This window comes from Balaenoptera acutorostrata, chromosome 15, assembly GCF_949987535.1.
Source record: "Balaenoptera acutorostrata chromosome 15, mBalAcu1.1, whole genome shotgun sequence".
Lineage (NCBI taxonomy): Eukaryota > Metazoa > Chordata > Mammalia > Artiodactyla > Balaenopteridae > Balaenoptera > Balaenoptera acutorostrata.
In genome coordinates this window covers 3,554,139-3,573,432 of record NC_080078.1, presented here as the reverse complement: position 1 = coordinate 3,573,432, position 19,294 = coordinate 3,554,139, and the positions used below count along the sequence as shown (strand labels likewise).

Here is a 19,294-nt window from a genome sequence, read left to right as displayed (position 1 = left end):
CTGAAACTGACCTGGGAGGAGGCCCCCATGGGCTGGGACAACCCACCGCGGTCAGCTGCTGTTGCCAGGACGTTTCCTGGAGCTGAAGAAAGCCGCGGAGAACGGGAAGCAGCCTCCGGCCTTCCGGGCCCCGCCAAGGCCCCGCGTCAGGCCGCCGGGCTGGGAGGAGCCGGCAGAGCGGAGATGGGCTTGCAGAGGCCCAGCCCTGGAATCATGAAACAGCACAGAAAGTTGGGTCTGAAGCTACCAGACAGTAGCTTAATAACGACACGTGGTTTTGGTGGGAGTTTGCTGGTTTACTTGAGCGTGGCCTACAAATCAAATCCAAACGTAACTGCCTTTGGACCTACAAAATGTGAGACTTGGAAAGGAGTTCAAATACCAGTTTCACAGCCACACACACAAAAAGTTTATTAAAGTAAAACATATATAAAGCACACAAATCTTAAATGAACTCAGTGATGTCTTACATTTCTAAAACTCATTGGTATGCTGGTAAACCTCTAACTGGCTCTGCTGCGGGTGTGGGGAGGCTGATTTGTAGTGTTTGATAATTTCCGTGGTGTGAACACTCCCACAGTGGCGGATTTCAAGCTGCCGACGTGCTGTCACTGGACACTTGGGAGCAGATACACGGTAAGCAGCGCCCCATTGGACAGGCTGTTCACCACGCAGGCCCAATCCACGCGAACAACCTCAAGAGCCTCGGTAAGAGTAAAATAATAGTAAGCTGTGAATTGAGTATTTATTACCTTGGGTCTTAACGTAATTTTTCACGTTATTAAGTTTACGTAACTAAAATTTTAATAATGGTTTTGGTGAACAGCTCTCAGAATTCCTGAAAATTGGACATGCAGCTCTCGCAAGCTGGCGACAGCACACGCTGCTGTAAACCTGAGCGGCCACGGCCAGGATTCAGGATTCAGGACGCCTCCCCCTCCCCGCTGGCTCCCCGTACCCCCCAGTCCACACCCACTCCCCTCCCCAGAGGCAGCCGCTAGCCTCGCTCTCATCACCAGAGATCAGGTTTGCCTCCTTTTACACTTCATACAAATGGAACCCACGGTACTGCATCTTGCCTTCACGGTGATGCCGTGAGGCTCATCTGCGTTGTAGGATGACAGCAGCTCTTACTGCCGTGTACTAATCAGTGTGTGACTGTATGAGTTTACCACAACTTCTCCATTCTCCTCTTGACGAATATTTGTTTTGTTTCCAAATTTCAGCAATAGTGATTACAGCTGCGATGCACAAGCTGGCTTTTGGTGGGGATATGCACTCACTTGTCTTTGGTACTCACCCAGGTTCATAGGGCAGCTTAGCTTTCACGGAGAACTATGTGCTCTCACACACTCACACACACACCCCAAGTGATATTACCAAGGGTAATACTTGACTATTTCTTACAAAATGTACATTTGTGTAAAATGCTATTTTAAGGTCTTACTAGTGAGAAATGATTGTCTTAATCAAAAACAAACTTAAAAAACTTAAACGGGGCTTCCCTGGTGGCGCAGTGGTTGAGAATCTGACTGACAATGCAGGGGACACGGGTTCGAGCCCTGGTCTGGGAGGATCCCACATGCCGTGGAGCAACTGGGCCCATGAGCCACAACTACTGAGCCTGCACGTCTGGAGCCTGTGCTCCGCAACAAGAGAGACCGCGATAGTGAGAGGCCCGTGCACCACGATGAAGAGTGGCCCCCGCTTGCCACAGCTAGAGAAAGCCCTCGTAGAGAAACGAAGACCCAACACAGCCATAAATAAAATAAATAAATTAATTTAAATAAAACAAAAAAAAAACAACAAAAAAACTTAAACAGTTAAAAAAATACTAATTAGGGACTTCCCTGGTGGCGCAGTGGTTAAGAATCCGCCTGCCAATGCAGGGCACACAGGTTCGAGCCCTGATCTGGGAAGATCCCACATGCCACGGAGCAACTAAGCCCGCGAGCCACAACTACTGAACCTGCGCTCTAGAGCCCGCAAGCCACAAATACTGAGCCCACAAGCCACAACTACTGAAGCCCACACGCCTAGAGCCCGTGCTCCACAACAAGAAGCCACCACAATGAGAAGCCTGAGCACCGCAACGAAGAGTATCCCCCTGCTTGCCGCAACTAGAGAAAGCCCGCGCGCAGCAACGAAGACCCAACGCAGCCATAAATAAATAAATAAATAAATAAATAAAAGAGGAAATTGTAAAAAAAAAAAAAAAGATGCTAATTAGCCAATGTAGCTCCTAAAACTCATTATTCTCATTCTTGCTTGCTCTCTAGCTAAAATCCTAACCTGTGATTAATCTGTTACTGTTGTATGAAGGCTTCAGCTGGAGCGGTGATGGAGCACCAGAGGGAGGAAGAGAAGTGCTCAAACCTTAGCACCGTGGACCACTGTGAAATCTGAAAAAGGCACGTTATCAGCTGAACGAGATGAGTTCCACGCACAAACATGAGGGAACCTTGAAGATGATGGATTTGTGACAAACCCCAGGTCAGAGCCAGTGTGCGGTACAAACGCCCAAGCGGCCCCTTCCGGTGACTGTCAATCCAGCAGCAACACGAAGAGAGCAGGCGGCGATTTCCCCGCAGCTGAGGGGGCGGAGCTGCCGCTCCCAAGACCACACAGAGCCCGGTGTCGTTTCTTTAATATATAATTTTATTTCTGGTTATAGAAACAAATGCTAAGAGGAGAAACAAAACTTCCCCATCCACATACAACAATTTAATAGATAAAAGAACAGTTAAAATAAATGAGAAACAAAAAGTAGAAATTTTAAACTTTGTTATAGCTTTAAAACATTAACGTCTGGTACAATTAGAAATCACATTCAGATCTCAAACTTTAAAAAAAAAAAAAGTATGGCTCCTTATTAAAAAAATACTGTATCCCATTTGAAATGAAAACGCAGGCCGGCCCAGCTGCGGTGGGCCCCGCCCTGTCCTCTCGTCCCCGTGACGGGGTTTGTGCCGACCCTCCTGGATGTCCCACAGGCCCCATCACACTCACAGGTGGTGAAACACGGCCACGTGATGTGACCTCAGCTTCCCATCCAGTGCTCTGGGACCTAATTCACTCTACAGGATACCACCACTTTTTAAAGCACTGATGATTAAACATATTGTGAAAAATACTCTAGACAGCCACCATAAAAAAAAAAACAAAAAAACCACTCACACACAGACACGCCCCTAACAGCACCCGCCCCCCCAAATGATCTTTACAGGAGAATTCTCAGTCAGATAAGAAGGAACAATCCGTGCTGGGTTTAACCCTCCCCCACGTGCGCCAAGCTGCCCAAGGTCAGGGTCCGAGTGTAAGCCACGAGCAGGGACACACTTTCTTCTTTCCTCCCGGATCCCTGTCCTGAGCTAGAAATCGAGCCAGGTCAGTTCTGGGCTACCAGGTATTCAGAAAGCCCTTCCTGAAAGGAAGCTGGGAGGGGAGGAGGTAAGGGCCAAACTTAAAGTGTTGGAGTTTTAAATCCTATTTTTTACTTATTAAAAAAAATTTTTTGGACCAGTTAACCCAGAAATTTAGAGGCTAAGATCCTAAGAGGCCACAGGTGTAGTTCAATCCCCTTTAGGCCAGTTAACTTCATGCACAAAAAATCCATTTCAGAGTCACAGGCCTCCTTCCAGCTCAGCCAATACGTTCAGAATTTGGGGACAGGTCACAGCGCTCCTCGTGGCTCTGGGCAACAGCTCAGAGGAACAAGTCCTATTACTGCGGGTAAGAAAACCTTTACACAGGAAGCACAGAATCTTTTTAAAGTGTCAGACCACTGGAACATTAATCCCGGGGCGGGGGGTTGCAGGTCTAAATGGCCATGTCCCTCTCGGGTCTGGCCTCCCCTGCACTTTTTACTGTTTCTGACACAGAGTAAACCACCAATAAGTATCTGGACGAATCAAATGAGCCAACGATTCCGGAAAAGATTCTCAAATAAAGAATAATGAACTAGAGTTCTTCCAATTCTATCTTGACTCTTAAAATAACTGGGTTTGGGCAAAAAGGCGAGAGTAGTTTGGAGACCTCTCACGTCTCCCTTGGAAGCGAAAGGGAGACTAAAACCCGGAGGCATGAACTGAAGACACCCGGGCTCATCCGGCCGGGGGTGCGCGCCCCGTGCAGCCAGCTTTTGGCACGTCTGCCCAGGTAGAGAAGCGTGTCTGCTTTGTCTTCTCTCGACCTCTTCCCAATCGCTACCAGCATGATAAGCAGGTACAAGGAATGAATGAAATCCTCTGAGTGGGGCTCCTCCCTGGAGAGAAAGAAAGAAGCCTAGAAACAAAGTGACTGCTGCCTTCATTCTTCTAAAACACTGAGCAGCGAAAACCGTTAGGGAAAGGAAAAGACACCGAGGATCCTGAGGCCCGCTCGCCCGAAGGAGAGTTCTTCATTCCAGCCCCGCGTGAAAACACAGCACAAGCGCCCTGCTCCTGGTCCGCGGCCAGTCCGCAGGAGGCCTCCCGTCAGCGGGCGGCAGGGTCACCGTGCTGCTCAGGGCGGGAACAGGGACAGTTTCCCCGACAGATCGGACCTCCCACAGCGGCTGCTCAGACACCCACTCGGATGTGATGGGGACACAGGGGTCTCGGCACACCTAGAGGCACGAACCCTTCCAACCTCTGTCCTCTGCTGAGTCGCCCTGTGTCCCCGGGGCAGGCGGGGGGGGGGGGGCGACGGCGGTGCAGCAGGACGCGGTCTGATGGCAGGAGGGGACCGTCCCTGCGGAGGCAGGGCTGAGCTGCGGCCTGAGCCCGGCTGGGAGGCCTTCCGCAGAGACGCCCCCGACAGCCCGGCGGTGCTGGGGGCACGACAACTCGGCAAGTGACCGTCCTTTCTTTGCAGCGTAAGAGCAAAACTACTTTCCCTAAACACACTTGGCAGACGGCCCGTTTTCTATTTCCGTTTGGAGGAAATGCTGGTGGTGTGTCACACACCCCGCACTGCAGAGCGGCTGTGACTCTGGGGGCTGGACAGAGTGGGCGGCCGCTCTCCACAGAGACCCTCACAGTCGGACAAGGTCACCCGAGGGGCCACGTGGTTACCGATGGCCGAGGACACCTGCAGGCATTGGGCCCAGACCTGCCGCCCTTGGACCCAGAGGGAGCAGCTTCTGGTAGTAAAAGAAAACGCGAGAAGCGGGGCCCCGGTAGGAAGGGCGGGTACACACGCAATGGTGAGAGCTGTGTCCTGAGCATTTTGAACCCTAACGTGGGAAACAAGGCCTCGAGAAAGGAACCTGTGAGATGAGAGTAGTTTCTAAAACACGGGGAAGCAACCTGAGGACCACGCAGAGAAACCACTGCTGTGCCCACCGCACCCCAGCCCCGGGCCTCCCTCCCTCCCTCTCGGGCCCTCCCACCTTTACAGCAGCACGTGTGAACGGTTTAAATGGTGCTTTTATTAAACACCATCGTCTCTGGCAGAGGGATCACGAGGGCAGCTTCGAGCAGCCGTGGAGAAGCCACTTTCACTGTCAGCCACGTGGGGACGGGGCCTCGGTTTAGCAACTCTGGCCGTTTCTACTTGCAGAGCCTCATGATCATTTTGGGTAACTTATTCTAGAACAAGCCACGCACTGTTTACTCGGCACTGAAGCAAGGGGCGGCCGCATGGTCCGTGGCGCCCGAAGCCCGTTCCCGGAGGCACGACAGTCCCTCATCCCAGATGAAGCCATCCCAGGGCAGAGCAGAACCTGAGGCTTCTGGAGAAAAACAGCTCATTCCCCTGCATCAACTGTACGTAAGTCTAACCCCTAAAAGCCCCGCGAACAAACCTCTCTTCTCTAACATGCTCTCACATTTGGTCTGTTCTTTGTCTGCATAAAGGAAGAAACTGACCAAAGTAAAAAGCCAAAAAAAAACAGTCTTTCTCCTCCTTCTGAACTCCAAGTGGCCAAAGAAAGGGGTTTCTGTCTACAGAGATCTCACAACATGCCTGAGGAGATGCACAGCTCACTCTGAATGGTCCACGCAGAGCTACCTTTAGAGGAAGTAAGCGCATTAGCTGAACGATATCTGCGACCTTGAACTAGTCCTTCGCCAGGGCCAGTGAGGTCCAGGAAAGGGGCCAGGCAGCCCGGGGGCCCCCCACAAACCCATTCCCTTCCAGCTTGAGAATCACCGATGAGCGTTTAGCAACTCAGGAATCCACTTTCACCAAACTCCCACAAACAGCAAGCCCCAAACATGAACCAACCAGGCCCCGGGAGGGAGACCGAGGGCCCCCCTGCAGCGAGCGAGTCAGAGACGACGGTGTCCGGCCTAGGGACCCCCCCCCCCAACAAGCACGACTCTGATCTCACGGGAAATGCAGGCTGTGTACCCTTTACGGACCTAAGAAGTGAAGCTGGATAGACTGAACACTGATCGCAGGTTCTGCCCTCGACAGCGCTGTGTGACTGGGAGCTTCGCGTGCAGAGAAAGCTGCAGATGGCGGACAAGGGACCCTCGGTGTCCACTCCGGGGCAGCTGATGAGCTCCTAGGTGCAGCCCTTCCCACTTCCGACGCTGGACCCAACTGTCTTGGGGGAGATACTCAACTGCTTAAGAGCAGTGATTTTCGTGACTTCCTTCCTGTGCAGAGAGCGTGTTTTCCTGTATCTGGCACTGGTAAAGGTGATGACTCGTCCAGCACAGCCGCACAGGTGGACCCAGGTATCCGGATAGAGGGGGAGCCACTGTGACAACAGGGGCCCAAGTGCCCTGCCCCGAGCCGCACCCGCCTGGCACGGATTCCAGCCCTTGGGTGCCCTGAGGCTGCAGTGACACGAGGATCAGGCCAGGTCGACTTACTTGCGCTTATTTTCCCAGCCTCGGCTGGGTCAGCCCACGTGCCACACCCATGCTTGCGGCGGGTCATGGCTGCCAGGCCCCGAGGGCGGGGGTTCTCCTGGTCACTCTGGCCTGGCGCTCTTGCTCCCGTGGGCGGGCTTGGCGGGGGGAGGGGGTGTGGAACCATCGGAGGACATCGGCGATCCTGCTGGCCGCCACGTGCGTCTTCCTTGGGGAGCTGGCCACTCCTGGGCCTCCTGGCTGCCAGCCCCAGGGCAAGTGCTGGCGGGGGCCACGCATGCCATCTGGTCAGGTGACCAAAGGCCCATCCGGAAGCATACCGTGAACCTGGAGTGGCAGGTCCCCCGAGGCCGGGCTCCACAGGGTCCCTTCTTCTCCTTCCCAGAAGGAGCTAAAAAGGCACAAGCTCTCCACGTGGCAGAATGTCACCGAAGGATACCCTGTCCTGTCTCTCTTCCGGTTCCAGTCACCCCCCCCCCCCACTCCCTTCTCCCTGAACCACGGCCAGAATAAACAGTGGGGTCGCCGCTGATAACAGACAGAAACCAAAGAACCTCGGAAGTCAGGAAAGCGCAGGGTCAGGGCCAGACTGGCCAGACCAGGCAGCGAGGCCCGGAGCTGAGGGCGTCCTGTGGCCTCAGCTGTCCTGGGCACCTGTCCTCCGTGGGCGGCACCAGCTCTCCCGAGGAGGCGAGCCTGTGGCATCGGGGACAGCCCGTGAGCAAAAAGCCCCTGCGGGAGGCCTGCGCGGCCCCGGGACCGAGCAGCAACGAAGGGGAAGGACGCGATGGCCGCCCCAGAGCCCTGGCCGAGGACCCACAGGGGCCAGGCCACCGGTGTCGGGGCGCCCGCCTCGGCCTCACTCGCTCTCACACTCGCCCACACACACCAGACGCGGCCAAAGACAGTCCACGCGACACAACACAGAACGTCAGTGGGGCGTGAGCGCCTCTCACCACCGGGCGGGAACAGGGCCGAGGCGCCACCCCCTCCCCGTCTTGGCCGCGTCACAGGAGAAATCCTTCCCACGTGGGGTTCAGTGCCGCGGATGCCGGACCAGGCGCTTCCCGGGCCGGGCGTGCGGGGACAGCCGCGACAGCGAGAGCACCTGGCCACGCCTGGCCCTGCGGCGGCGCTGCCGTCGGGGCACTGATGCGGACGGCGCGTCGTAAGGGAGGAACCGTTTCCGCCGGGGCCCCCGGAGCTCGTGCGGAAGGGCCGACGCGGGGCGCCAGGCCACGTTTAAAGCCACTTTTCACAGAGACGTGCTTAACATTTCCTGAGAACGTTCTCCCAGAGAAGCTGAAGGACTGTGGGCTCCCCCTGCTCTGCTCACGTCTCCGGGGGGCGCAGGGGGTCCCACCGAGCCGGCGAGAGCTGCGGGCCGAGCCCAGGGCCTCTGGCGCTGCGGGCAGCAGACACGGTTCCGATGGGGAACGCCAGGCAGGCTGTCGGGCGGTGAAGACACCGGAACCCGGTGATAAAGCCTGGTGAGCGGCCGCGTGGCAGCCGGCCATCAGAGCCACAGGGAAACGGGGGCCACTCGACGTGACAGTCCTCCTGTCGAGCGGCCACCTCCTTCCCCCGAGGACCAGTGGCCGCGTGTCCCCCGTGTGGCCGGGACGCAGGCCAGACGCTGCAGCCGCCGGCTCAGGTGGGTCTTTCGTGTGAACAGCTTTCTGCCTTGAACACCAGTCCGAGAGGCCGTCAGTCCTTCTTGAAGTTAACAGACAGAGCGGCAAGTTTACTCTCCGTGGGATTAATGCCAGTAAGAAGCCCAGACCTACAGCTGCTAAACTGTCTACAGATGAAAACCGCAAAAACAGATGATCCCTTCTGTGTCTGTCTCAGGTTGACGATGAAGCCTGAATTCCGTGTTTCAGCAAAACCAGAAACACCTGGGGCCCAAAGCCAAACCAGGCGCCTCCCCTCCGTCCCATTAATGCCAATACTTTCTATGTCGCTTTTAGAAGAAGAAACCATAGGACAGTCTGAAATCCGGCGGTGCTGCCTTTCTCTCGCCTCTTTCCAATCTCTTACAAACAGGGCTGGATCCCCAGGCCTGTGCTCTCCTTCGGAGGCCCGTCCGCACCAGGCTGCGTCTCTGTCTCGTCCTCGGGGCGAAGGCTGCTCTGGGAGCCTGGCTCCTGTGGGGGTCGGGGCCGCCGGGACGTGTTCCCGGAGACGCTCAGCTACAACCTTCTCCCCACGCCCTGGACGAAAGGCACGGGGAGAAAAGGCGCTGCTGGGGGAGAAGGAAACGAACACAAAGAATTCCCAGAACCGTACGATCAGCTGTCTGAACACGTTTATGGGTTTTTGTCTTAAACCAGAGCGGGGGCAGGAGACAAGATGCCGGGAGGATGCGCGTGTCCGGGTGCACGTGGACGGAGGAGTCCTGCCTGTGTGGCCCCGAGCGCGGTCCGCGTGGAGCCCCCTCATCTCGGTCCCGAGCGGCGGTGGTGTCGGCCGCCTCGGCCCAGCTCCAGAGCTCCTTCTGGCGTGTGTCCCGCTCCACCTCCACGCGGGCGACGTCACTCCCCGGTCCCGGGGCCCTGTGGGCCAGCAGCCGCAATCGCCCCGGCCTGCGTGGTCACGGTCCCCAGGGGCTCCTCCACTCGGGACCTCTTGACCTCGGGCTCCCCGGGGGGCGAAGCGGAGGGGGCGGTGGCGGCGGTGCTGGGGGCCGCCGCTGCTGCCGGCTCCTCAGGCCCCACCTCGCGCACACGCGTGACCACCACCGGGGTGGACGAGCTAGCCTGAGCCGCGAGGAGCTGCAGGGGGCTGGCGAGGGCTAGGGCGGAGGAGAAAGAGTCACGTTGGGAGGCCGGCTGGGAGCAGCGCTCGTCTGTCCTGCGTGGCCACACGAGGGCCAAGGGACGTAGGGGCCCAGCTCCCTGGCACGCCGGGCACCTCTGGGTTAAAGCCAGCGGCAGCACTTGGCCGCCAGCCCCTCCTGGACCCCGGCCCACTCCCCGCCCCAGGGGCCTCCGTCCCTGTCTCCTCCTCGTGCTGCTGCTTGTGTGTGTGTATCCCTCTAGACACCCCGCTGGCTCCCGCCTCCCCTCCGGCAGGGCCTGCCCGCACCATGGAGCTCTCTCCCCCCAGACCTCCCCACACCCTCCTGCGTGGCGCTCAGGGCGCCAGTGCCGTTTCACTTCCCTCTCCGACCTCTATCCCCCTAGCAGGGCATGAGCTCCGTGACCTGGGGATTTTGCCTGTTCCCTCGGGGCTACCCTGGCATCGTACCCCAGTGCCTGGCACATAGCAGGTGCTCAATACACTGAATGGATGACCGCATTAACTGGGAAAATGTTCTTGCTGCACTGACCCTGGTCAAACCACAGAGCTTAAGGCCAGGAAGCGGACGCCGGGCAGGGCCTCACCGTAAGCGCTGCCGGCTAGACTACTCGTGGGGACGGTGTGCTTGCCGTTCTGAGTGACGGCCCGGACCGGAAGGTGGTGCTGCCCGATGGTCACTGGTGTGGCCGGCTGCAGGATGGTGACCGTGTGTCCGGGGACCCCTGGGGCCATCTGGCTGGCCACCGTCTGGATCACTCGGCTGGCGGCAGGGATGGTGGCAAACGCGATGGTGGGCTTCTCTTCCAAGCCTGCGGGGACAGCGTGCGTCAGAGCCACACTCGTGGCACCCGCGGTGGCACTCACAGGCGTCTCAGCCTGAGCCTGTCCACGTGGGGAGGGGGGCCCTGAAGCAGGGACACTGGGAAAAGACCCTGGTTCTCAACAGAAAACTTCCAGTGATGGAATGTTTTGAAACAAGAGAAAAACAAGCAATAGGGCTTTAGGAAAAAATTTAAATACCTTGCACTTTAACCAAAGCAAGTTTAATCTAAGAGAAAAAGTGTATTATTTGGAATGAAAGGACTTGCACTTGGAGCCATAACTTAGTTTTCTTTTCCCAAAGCGCATGTGTCGTTAGGACGGTATTACAGAAGACGTAGCCGCTGAGATCAGCCATCAGCGGTCAGTAGGAGGCTGCTCCATGCAAAAGTGTTCCCTCGAGGGTCTCTGACAGCACTGGTTGCATTTTCAACATTTACCTCATTAATTCCCGGGGACCCAGATTTCTAACTCAGGACTTTGTTTTTTTACTTTGAATGCCTTCTAAGGACCCCTGCTGGGGGTTCTACAGGACTCTTCCTCCAACTCCGATCTGAGTCCCCGTACCTAGTTCAGGGGCAGCTGGGGGCGCTGGGCATGTGAGGTGCTGCACACAGGGAACAGCGTTGCAGAGGATAATCAGTGCTGCTTCACAGGACGTGCTTCCCCAAAAACAGGAGTGGGGAGAAGCGGCCGCAGCCCGGGAGCCACTGTCGCCCAGAATAGCCTGTGCCCCACGCCTGGGCTCTGCAGCCCCCCTGGCCCAAGCTGACGGCTCCACCTTCTGGAGACCCACGTCCCCGCCGAGGGACCGCTTGGCGACGTTACCTCTCGCCTCGCTGCCCAGGTCCAGCACGGCCGTGCCCGCCGCTTCGTGGGCGCCCCCCGCCGAGGCCTGGCTGGCGAGGATGTATCCGTTGGCGGAGCTGGCGGAGGTGGTCACCACCCTGAGCATGGTGACAGGGGGCGCCTGCTGCACCACGTGGATGGCGTGGCCCGAGGGCTGCTGGGCCGTCACTAGGGAAGCCGGCATGTAGGCCACGGGCTTGGCCACCAGATTGGGCGGTCGGGGCGGCACGGCCATGATCACCGGCTGGGCGCTGACGGGAGAGCCTGCGGAGGAGGACGCGGGTCAGCGGAGACCCCCGTGTGCTCCCTTCCTGGGTGGGGCGCGGCTCCGAGCTCCGCCACATCAGACCAGAGGACAAGACCCTTCTTACCGGGTGCGCTTTGGGAATACCGATACTCGGGAACAGAAGCTAACTTTGCCCCAAAGTCAGGGTCATGCGGAATGGGTGAGCCCTCCCGGGACAGGCACTCTGGAGTCTGCAGGCCACTGGAACGCGGGGACATGAGCCCGGGGTGGGTGGGTGAAGCTGGGGCGCTCCTAGGAGGGGGGAGACAGGACCACAGCAGTGAGTACGTACGACAAGAAACGAAGACGGCACTTATCAGAACGGGAGACGTCTCAACACCCATGCCCTACATGCTGCCTTTGCCCAACTTTTCCTGATGCTTCTCTGTCCTCGCGAGGGACTTCCGACCCTGGCACTCTGCCCGGTACACGTAACATCACCCAGTGTTTAAAGGCCCAGCGAAGGCCACGATCCAGAGCGTTTACCTCCTGAAGGCCCGGGCCAGCCTCCCAGGAAAGCGGCTCGGGCTTCTGGGTGAAAAACAGCAGCTTTGCTGGGATGGGCACCAACCTCCCCCTGGACAAACTGACACCCGGAGAGCAAAGCACATGTTGGGAGCCCAGCCGTTTTGTCTCACACAGATAATAATCCACAGAACACTTCGCCTGGGTCTAAAATCGAGCACCTTGCCCAGCTCCTGCCCAGAGCATTGCCGGGATGGGCTGGACAGCAAGACCATCCCCGACCCAGGCCTAGCCGCCTCATCTGACTGGTCTGACGCTCAACCTGGTAGCCACCGGGTCACTCTCCAGTCCTCGCGTCTGTGACGGCCCTGACTCTCACCGTGAGGGCCCGAACTCCCATCGGGGCCTGTCTAATCCGGCTTTGCTCCTCCATCCCCAGCACAGGCACCCCTGCCTTCTCTCCCTGAGACGTGGCGCATACCAAGCTTTGGCTGAGCTCTCCTCCTGGCCTGGGGTCTCCCTTCCCGAGCCCCACCCGCCCCAATGCAAGTTCTACCAGCACAAGAACAGGTTCCCAACGACCAGTGTGACCTTGAGGACGGGCCCCCTTACGGACACTCTCTACAGGGGTTCCCTGGGCAGCGCTGGACACACAGCGCAGGCCCAGTCACTATTCCCAGCTGGCCGGCAGGCTTGTCTACACGTGACAAGCAGTGTTGGTCACGGGGTTGAACCGTGTCCCCCAAAGACATGCTGGGGTCCTACCCTCCAGGGCCTCAGAAGGGGGCCTTCCTTGGAGACAGGGCCTGTAAGAGGTGGTCGAGTCAGATGAGCAGGAGGGGGCCCTCATCCGCCTCCGTTCCTCCGTCTCCCCCCATTCCCACTGCGCATCACCCCAGCGTCCGAGAACCGACGTGGAGGACCAGCTGCCGTGCCTGCTCACTGCCTACCGCAGGGCTGGCCAGGCCTGAGCCGGTCTCTCCAAAAACCAGTGAGGAGGTTTGAGTGGCCACGGCCCCCGGGGGCGGTGGGGCGGGGACTTACCTGGACGACAGCGGCCCAAAGGGGGTGCGGAAGCAGGAGACGCCCCGCTGCCTCCGTTTCCGGAACGCCTGCTCCACGAGCTTGGCCTCGGAGGCGGGGTCTATCCGCCAAAAGGACCCCTTCCCGGGCTCCTCCTGGGAGCGAGGGACCTTAATGAAGTAGCGGTTCAGAGAGAGGTTGTGGCGGATGGAATTCTGTGGGCAAAGCAGAGAGAGTCACTGGTCACGGTGGGTCAGACCTGAGCACAGCAGCCGGGAGACCACGGCCTCGGGTCTGGGCCGGAGAAGTCTCCTCGGGGGCGGGGGGCGGCTCACTGGGGAAGGACAGGGGTTTCACAGTGGTTTTTCTTGTGAAAACTCAGCACAGGCTCACGACCACCCCTTATACAGGAAGCGAAACAGAAGGACAAGCCCTGGTCTGGGAGACGCCCAGCTCAGAGCTCATACTGAACCAACTAGCCAACGGGACAGAGTGGCCATGGAGGAGACCTGAGCGGCTGTGACGTGCTGGCTGTGGCCAAGGCCGGCGACGGTCTTGTGAACCCACACAAGAAACCGTCTGGAAAGAGCGGGGACAGCGTGTTTCCAAGTTAGCGCAGGAGAAGCCGGCGCACCGAGCGTGGGAACGTTTCCGGACCCAAGGGGGTGCTCACTCTGGACACGGCGCAGCCGTCCGGGGAACGAGCCCCCAGCCCCCGGGGCTCGTAAAGTCGGGGCCCAGGCGCGCCGCACCTGCCAGCCCTTGTCGGCTGTCCGGTAGTACGGGTAATGCTTGGTGATGTGCGCATAGATGCCGCTCAGCGTCAGCTGCCGGTCCTGCGCCGAGGAGATGGCCTGCACGATCAGCTGTGCGTAGGAGTACGGCGGCTTCGACTCGTCCTGAGGACACAGCCAGCGTGGGGTTAGCCCGGAAAGACGCTTCCGGTCCGGCCCCCCGCCAGGCCACCTGCTCATGGAGAAAACCCTCCAATGAGGGCGCGGATTTGCAGGGTCTCCGCTAAAACCAATCCCCACGACCTCCTCTTGTTTAATCCACGTGGTTTAAGCTAGGAAGAGCAGTGTCTCCCTCATGGGGGTAAAAATTAGGTTTATTCATAGTTTAATTCTGAAATTTCTCACCTCCTCTGCAAATTGATTTAAAAACAGTGGTCAGATGGGAACGAACTAAGACAAAGCTGTAAGGCGAGAGTCTGACATTCTTCTCAGAGACTGTAATTACGCTCGGAGCCATCCCGCCCCCGTGGAAGGGACGAGGGGAGGCCGAGGGAGGGAGGGGCAGGGACGCCGGCACCCCACGCCCGGGCACCGGCCAACGCGCCGAGGGCTGAGACCTTGGGGCTGTCGCCTCCGGACGCGTCGGCCTGCTGCTCCGAGGCGGCCTTCGCGGCGAACTCCGCCGCCAGCTGCAGGTCCGAGGTCACGTTCTGGACGAAGCGGTAGCCGGAGGACCCGGCCCCTCGGGGGCTGGCCGGGCAGGAGTTGGGGACACTGCGGAGAGAAAGGACACGTCCTGAGTTCTGACCCTGAGCCGAGGAGGCGGGCCCGGTGCTACAGGATGTCCGGACCCCCGGAGGGCGCGGGGGGGCCGGAGCTCATGGCACTGCCCCACCCCCACTGTCCTGACACCGCACCGAGGGCGGCCAGGGGACTTGGGCGGGTGACGGCCACACGATGGCGCCCGAGGAGAGGCCAGGACGCGGGGAAGCACAGTGCCCGCCTCCCCGACCGGTTCCCAGGCCCGTGGCGCCCACCGTCAAGGTCGCCGCCTCAACCCACGGGTTCCGGGGGTGGGGGGGGGTGGGGGGGGCTCCTCTCCGGTTGGAAACTGCAAGCCAATCCGTGGGCGGGACACATCGGAGCTCCCACTCCGGGTCTCAGCCCGCACGGCCCGAGCTGTCTGCGGTCTGTCCCCGCTGCCCTGCAGCTGGCACAGCGGGGCCCGCCAGCCACGGGCGGGGCCCAGTTCCCGCTGCTAACAAGGTGGGCTGCGGTCTTCAAACCATGTCGCAATTTTGATCTTGTAAGTTACAAGTATTCCGAGAAAATCCACACAAGCTCTGAAAGTGGGTCCCAAACCCAGGTAAAAAGTGTCCCTGCTGAGAGCTGACCGAGAGCCCGGGGTTGCCCGGCCTCCTTCCGCTTATCCCCGTAAGTGCTGAGGCCAGCCTGCCCGCATCCACCAGCACCCCCGGAAGTCGCCCTCCATTCTCCCAACGCGCCCAGGCGTTCCCGCCATTGTCCAAATGACAAGACGCCCCCCAAATCCCCACAAGCCAAGCTCCTGTGAAAGCTCTCTGTGCCACCTTCCCGGACACACACGCAGCGCCTCCTCTCCGGCTGCACTGCCGTCACCGGCTTCCCTGCCCAGCTCCTCGGAAGGGGGAGCCGTCTGCGGCTTGGAAGGAGGGGCTCAGGAGATCGTTACTAAACACGGGAAGGGAAGAACAAAAAAATAAAACACTGAGACTGGGAGAAACCTGGCAGTTGATATGAATGGTGAATTCCGCTACAGTCGGTAATTACCCCTTTTTGGTCAGGAATCTGCAATCTATGTAGAAATTATAAGGAATCTTTTTTTTTTTTTTTTTGAGAATTCTTGTTCTCCTCCCCACTAGATTCCCCAAACATGGAGACAGTAAGTCCTGTGAGTACAGAAATTTTAACCAACGACCGTAAGGTAGCATGCAGTAATAAAAGCAGCTCTTTCTGAATTTCATTTTGAACGAAACATACAAAACCCAAGCTTATAAAGTAAGGCAGGAGGGGAGAGAAGGCGCCTTACTAGTGACGTGCTCACACACTCAGCGTCAGGTCTTCCAAATGCGTCCATCCGGGAACCAAATGCCATGGCACAGTGGCTCAATGAAGGCGCAACCCTGATGGGGGCTGGGGGGAGGGGCTTCCTGAAGCCTCTCTGCCCTGCTTCCTCCACCGACGTGGTGCTGCAGGACCCGCCAGCACGGAAGCGCCGGCGCGCCAGCTCCAGTCCCAGACACGTTCAGCGCCCCTTCTGGACTTGCACACAGGTGAACCGAAACACCACGCCTGGCCCATGCTCTGACCACAGGGGGCGAGAACCGTCCCCCGGAAACACACCGGCCTCAGGACAGATCAGGAAACGTCCAGGTTGGTGGAAACAGACAGTGCAGGGCTTATCTGGGAAAACCTCGCTGACATCTGACCTCTGTGACCCACGGGGCACCCTGACCAGTGCAGACGACAGACAGCGACTTCTGGGCTTGGGCACCGGGGATCCACTGCCTGTCCCAAGTCCATATTTTGTAAAAGATCATAGGAAATTTATATCTAACTCTCAAAAAGCAAAACCCAGAGAAAAGTCTGTCATCCCCCACAGAATGATTTCTAGTGGAAATAATGAACAGCGGGCTGGCAAGGCTGGCTCGCAAACGGGAGGAGAGGCCGGGCAGCCTCCACGCCACTTTCTACGACGTGGCAGGCTTGTGCTGACAAACCCTTCCTGGGGAAGCATCCGCGGGGACAGGGCACCGCTGATGCCCAGAGGGCCCAGCAGGCCCGGCCCGGAGAACGTGCGTTCGTGCACACCGCCGCACAGACCTCAATAAACCCCATTCAGCTGTCACTGCAGGCTGGCCTCGGCCCAGAGGGCTGTGCCTGGTACCCCGCCGCCCTGGCGTCACACGTCCGGAGGGCAGGAGCAGAGGAGGAAGGAGGTGAGCAGGACGTCTCTGGGCTGAGAACACGCGAGTCAAAGGCGGGCCTCGTGGGGGTGTGTGTGTGTGTGGCGGGGGTCTGGGCGTCCGGGGGGCGTGTCCCACCCTGGGGAAACCGACCAAGACACTGAGTGTCCCCCGAGGGAGTTTCCTAGTCCTCTGCAAAGTCCCTGACAATCAGCAAAATAGGAAAGATTCCTACAGTATAAACACACACGTCGTCTCTAGAGGGGTGGGGGAGAGGAAATGCCGGGCCCCCTGGGACGCCAGGCTTCAGCAAAGAGCCGCCCGCTGCAGGGACCCCCAAGTGCCCGGGGTGGGGGAAGTCTGATTTGCGACGGGGTAAAGCAGCAGAGGCCAAGCAGCCTGGAACTGCCCGACCTCACGTGATAAACACCGTTCTTCCCACCTTGAGGGTTGCAAGTGGGAACGACGTGGAAGACGCACTTTAGGACATCAGTCACTGACCCCCCCCCCAACCCCCCTTTTACGGAAAAACAATTCCTAAGTCACATTTCCGTTCAGGCAAGAAGGGCTTCGGGTCAGGAGTGGAGATGGCTCATGGCTGGCCGGTCCTGCCAGCGGCTGCCCTGCATCTGGGCCACCGTCTCACCAGGACAAACGTGCCGGGCCCTGGGACAGTCCAGGCCCAGAACACGACTCCTGTGACCGCTCAGGACACACCTGGGACCACACCTCACCCCGTATTCACAGCAGCCTGACGGAGAGAGAGCGCCCAGGCCCACTACGCGGGTGAGAGCCTGAGCTGAGAAAAGCAGATCTGACCAGAGGCCACTGTCCCCAGAGACGTGCTGAGCCTCGTCCGGGCTCCTGCCGTCCCCACGGCGTGGCCCTTGCCGCCCCGCTCAGACGCCTGGCGGTCCGGCTCCGCCTGGGCCTCAGCAAAGCGCGCAGGCGGGAGGCTCTGGGTCCTGCCCCTCCCGAGCCAGCCTCCTGGGAAGGAAGTCCTGCTGGTCCCGCACCAGAAACATTTTCTGTCAGTGTTACTTGTTTATAAAGCGCTTCAGCCACTTAAAGAAAATCTGCTTATGGCACAATTTGCCTCAAATCGGTTCCAAGCCGTAGAAGGACTTTTCAACAGAAAAAAATTATAATTAAAAAAAAAAAGGAAGTGGGAATGGATCTGAAATGGAGGTGGGAACGTGGGCCGCCCAGGCGCGGGGGCAGCGTGGCCCCTCCACCCTGGCCCTGTGCCTCGTTTGCCTGGATGGAGGGCAGCTGGGCCAGACAGGACACGGGCAACACACAGAGGAGGGGCTCGCGGAGGACGCCAGATGGCGGGGAGGGGGGTTGCCGGGGAGAAAGCAAAACAAAGCAGGATCACAGCCCCAAAGGGGTGAAGAGGCTGTATTCACAACAGTAGGACACAATTAAGAGGACATCTGGAGAACAAGGAAATGCTCTTGCAATTTTTAAAAAGAGGAGAAATAAAAGTTCAATAAAGGGTGGAAGGAGAAACTTGAGAAAAGCAGAACGCAGAAAAGAGAAAGGGACGGACAGAGGAAGAGCAAGGTGGGAAAAGAAGAAGAGTACGCAGGGGGAGACAACGTCACAGAAATAAGAAGGTAACTTCCTAGAAATGTAGGAACTGAGTCTTCAGATCCAAAGGGTCCCATTAAACGTCCAGCCCCCTCCTAGGCACCCCGCTGAGACGGGGCCGGTGCTGCGGATGCCGGAGACCCAAGCCCACCCTCCGCCCCCAGGAGGACACACTGTGTACAAAAGGGCCAGGACCACAGGAGCATCAGACTTCTTAACAGACACACTCGAAGCTAGAAAGCGACATCAATTCTGAGCAAAAACGTTTCCAACCTAGAACTCTCTACCCAGGATAACCTTCTACCTAGTGTGAATGGAGAATAATGATAATTTTCAGGTGTGGAAGTTTTTATTAAAAAATTTACCTTTCCTGTCCCCTTCCCCAGGACTAGGAGATGTTGTCCAATAAAAGGAAGGAGCAGATCAGGAAAGGGAAGACTGGGGAGCTGGCAGAGAGGGGATTCCCAGGATGGTGTGGAGGACGATCCCAGGGTCAGAGGCGCCCCCCACACCTCGGGGCCAGGCGGCAGGAGGCCTGGGCTCCAGGTGATGACGTAAATGGGAAGGATATGCCAGCCGTCCCAGGTACCAGGAGACCTAACCAAACAGAGGAGGGGCCGCTGGAACTGGCGGGAGCACAGGCCGGGGAGAGGCTGAGCAGTGCGGCCGTCACACAGCCGCACTGAGGCCACTAACCCACACTTCTGATGCAATTTCGTTGGGCCGACGGGGTGGGAGGAAAAGCCAAGTCCTTCATCCCACAGGAAGTCAGTGTATGATGATCTGACACTGAGACACCAGAGGGTGAGTAGGTGCCGAGGGGCGTGAGGACAGGCTGGGCGTGGCCAGGCGCTGTTTCGTCATCACCAGCCCTGCAGAATCTTCTGCTTTCTTAGATCACGTGCACATATCACTTTGATATGAATAAACCTTTAAAAAACACGAATGACATCAGTACCGCCTCTCTCCCTGTGG

The 19,294-nt window shown here is 58.3% G+C and overlaps 1 protein-coding gene across 1 annotated transcript in view; it reads right to left on the bottom strand.

Annotated features, from left to right (window-relative positions):
- Positions 1-2,637: 2,637 nt before the first annotated feature.
- The window catches only part of FOXK1 (forkhead box K1), a 67,134-nt gene continuing 50,477 nt past the window's right edge, over positions 2,638-19,294 (bottom strand). Inside the window, exons 3-9 of the mRNA XM_057528435.1 lie at positions 14,399-14,555; positions 13,800-13,946; positions 13,069-13,262; positions 11,645-11,811; positions 11,253-11,537; positions 10,190-10,414; positions 2,638-9,597 (exon numbers count right to left, since the gene is read on the bottom strand). Of these exons, the coding sequence (XP_057384418.1) occupies positions 9,338-9,597; positions 10,190-10,414; positions 11,253-11,537; positions 11,645-11,811; positions 13,069-13,262; positions 13,800-13,946; positions 14,399-14,555 (1,435 nt within the window). The 3' untranslated portion in view covers positions 2,638-9,337. The remainder of the gene's footprint in view (positions 9,598-10,189; positions 10,415-11,252; positions 11,538-11,644; positions 11,812-13,068; positions 13,263-13,799; positions 13,947-14,398; positions 14,556-19,294) is intronic.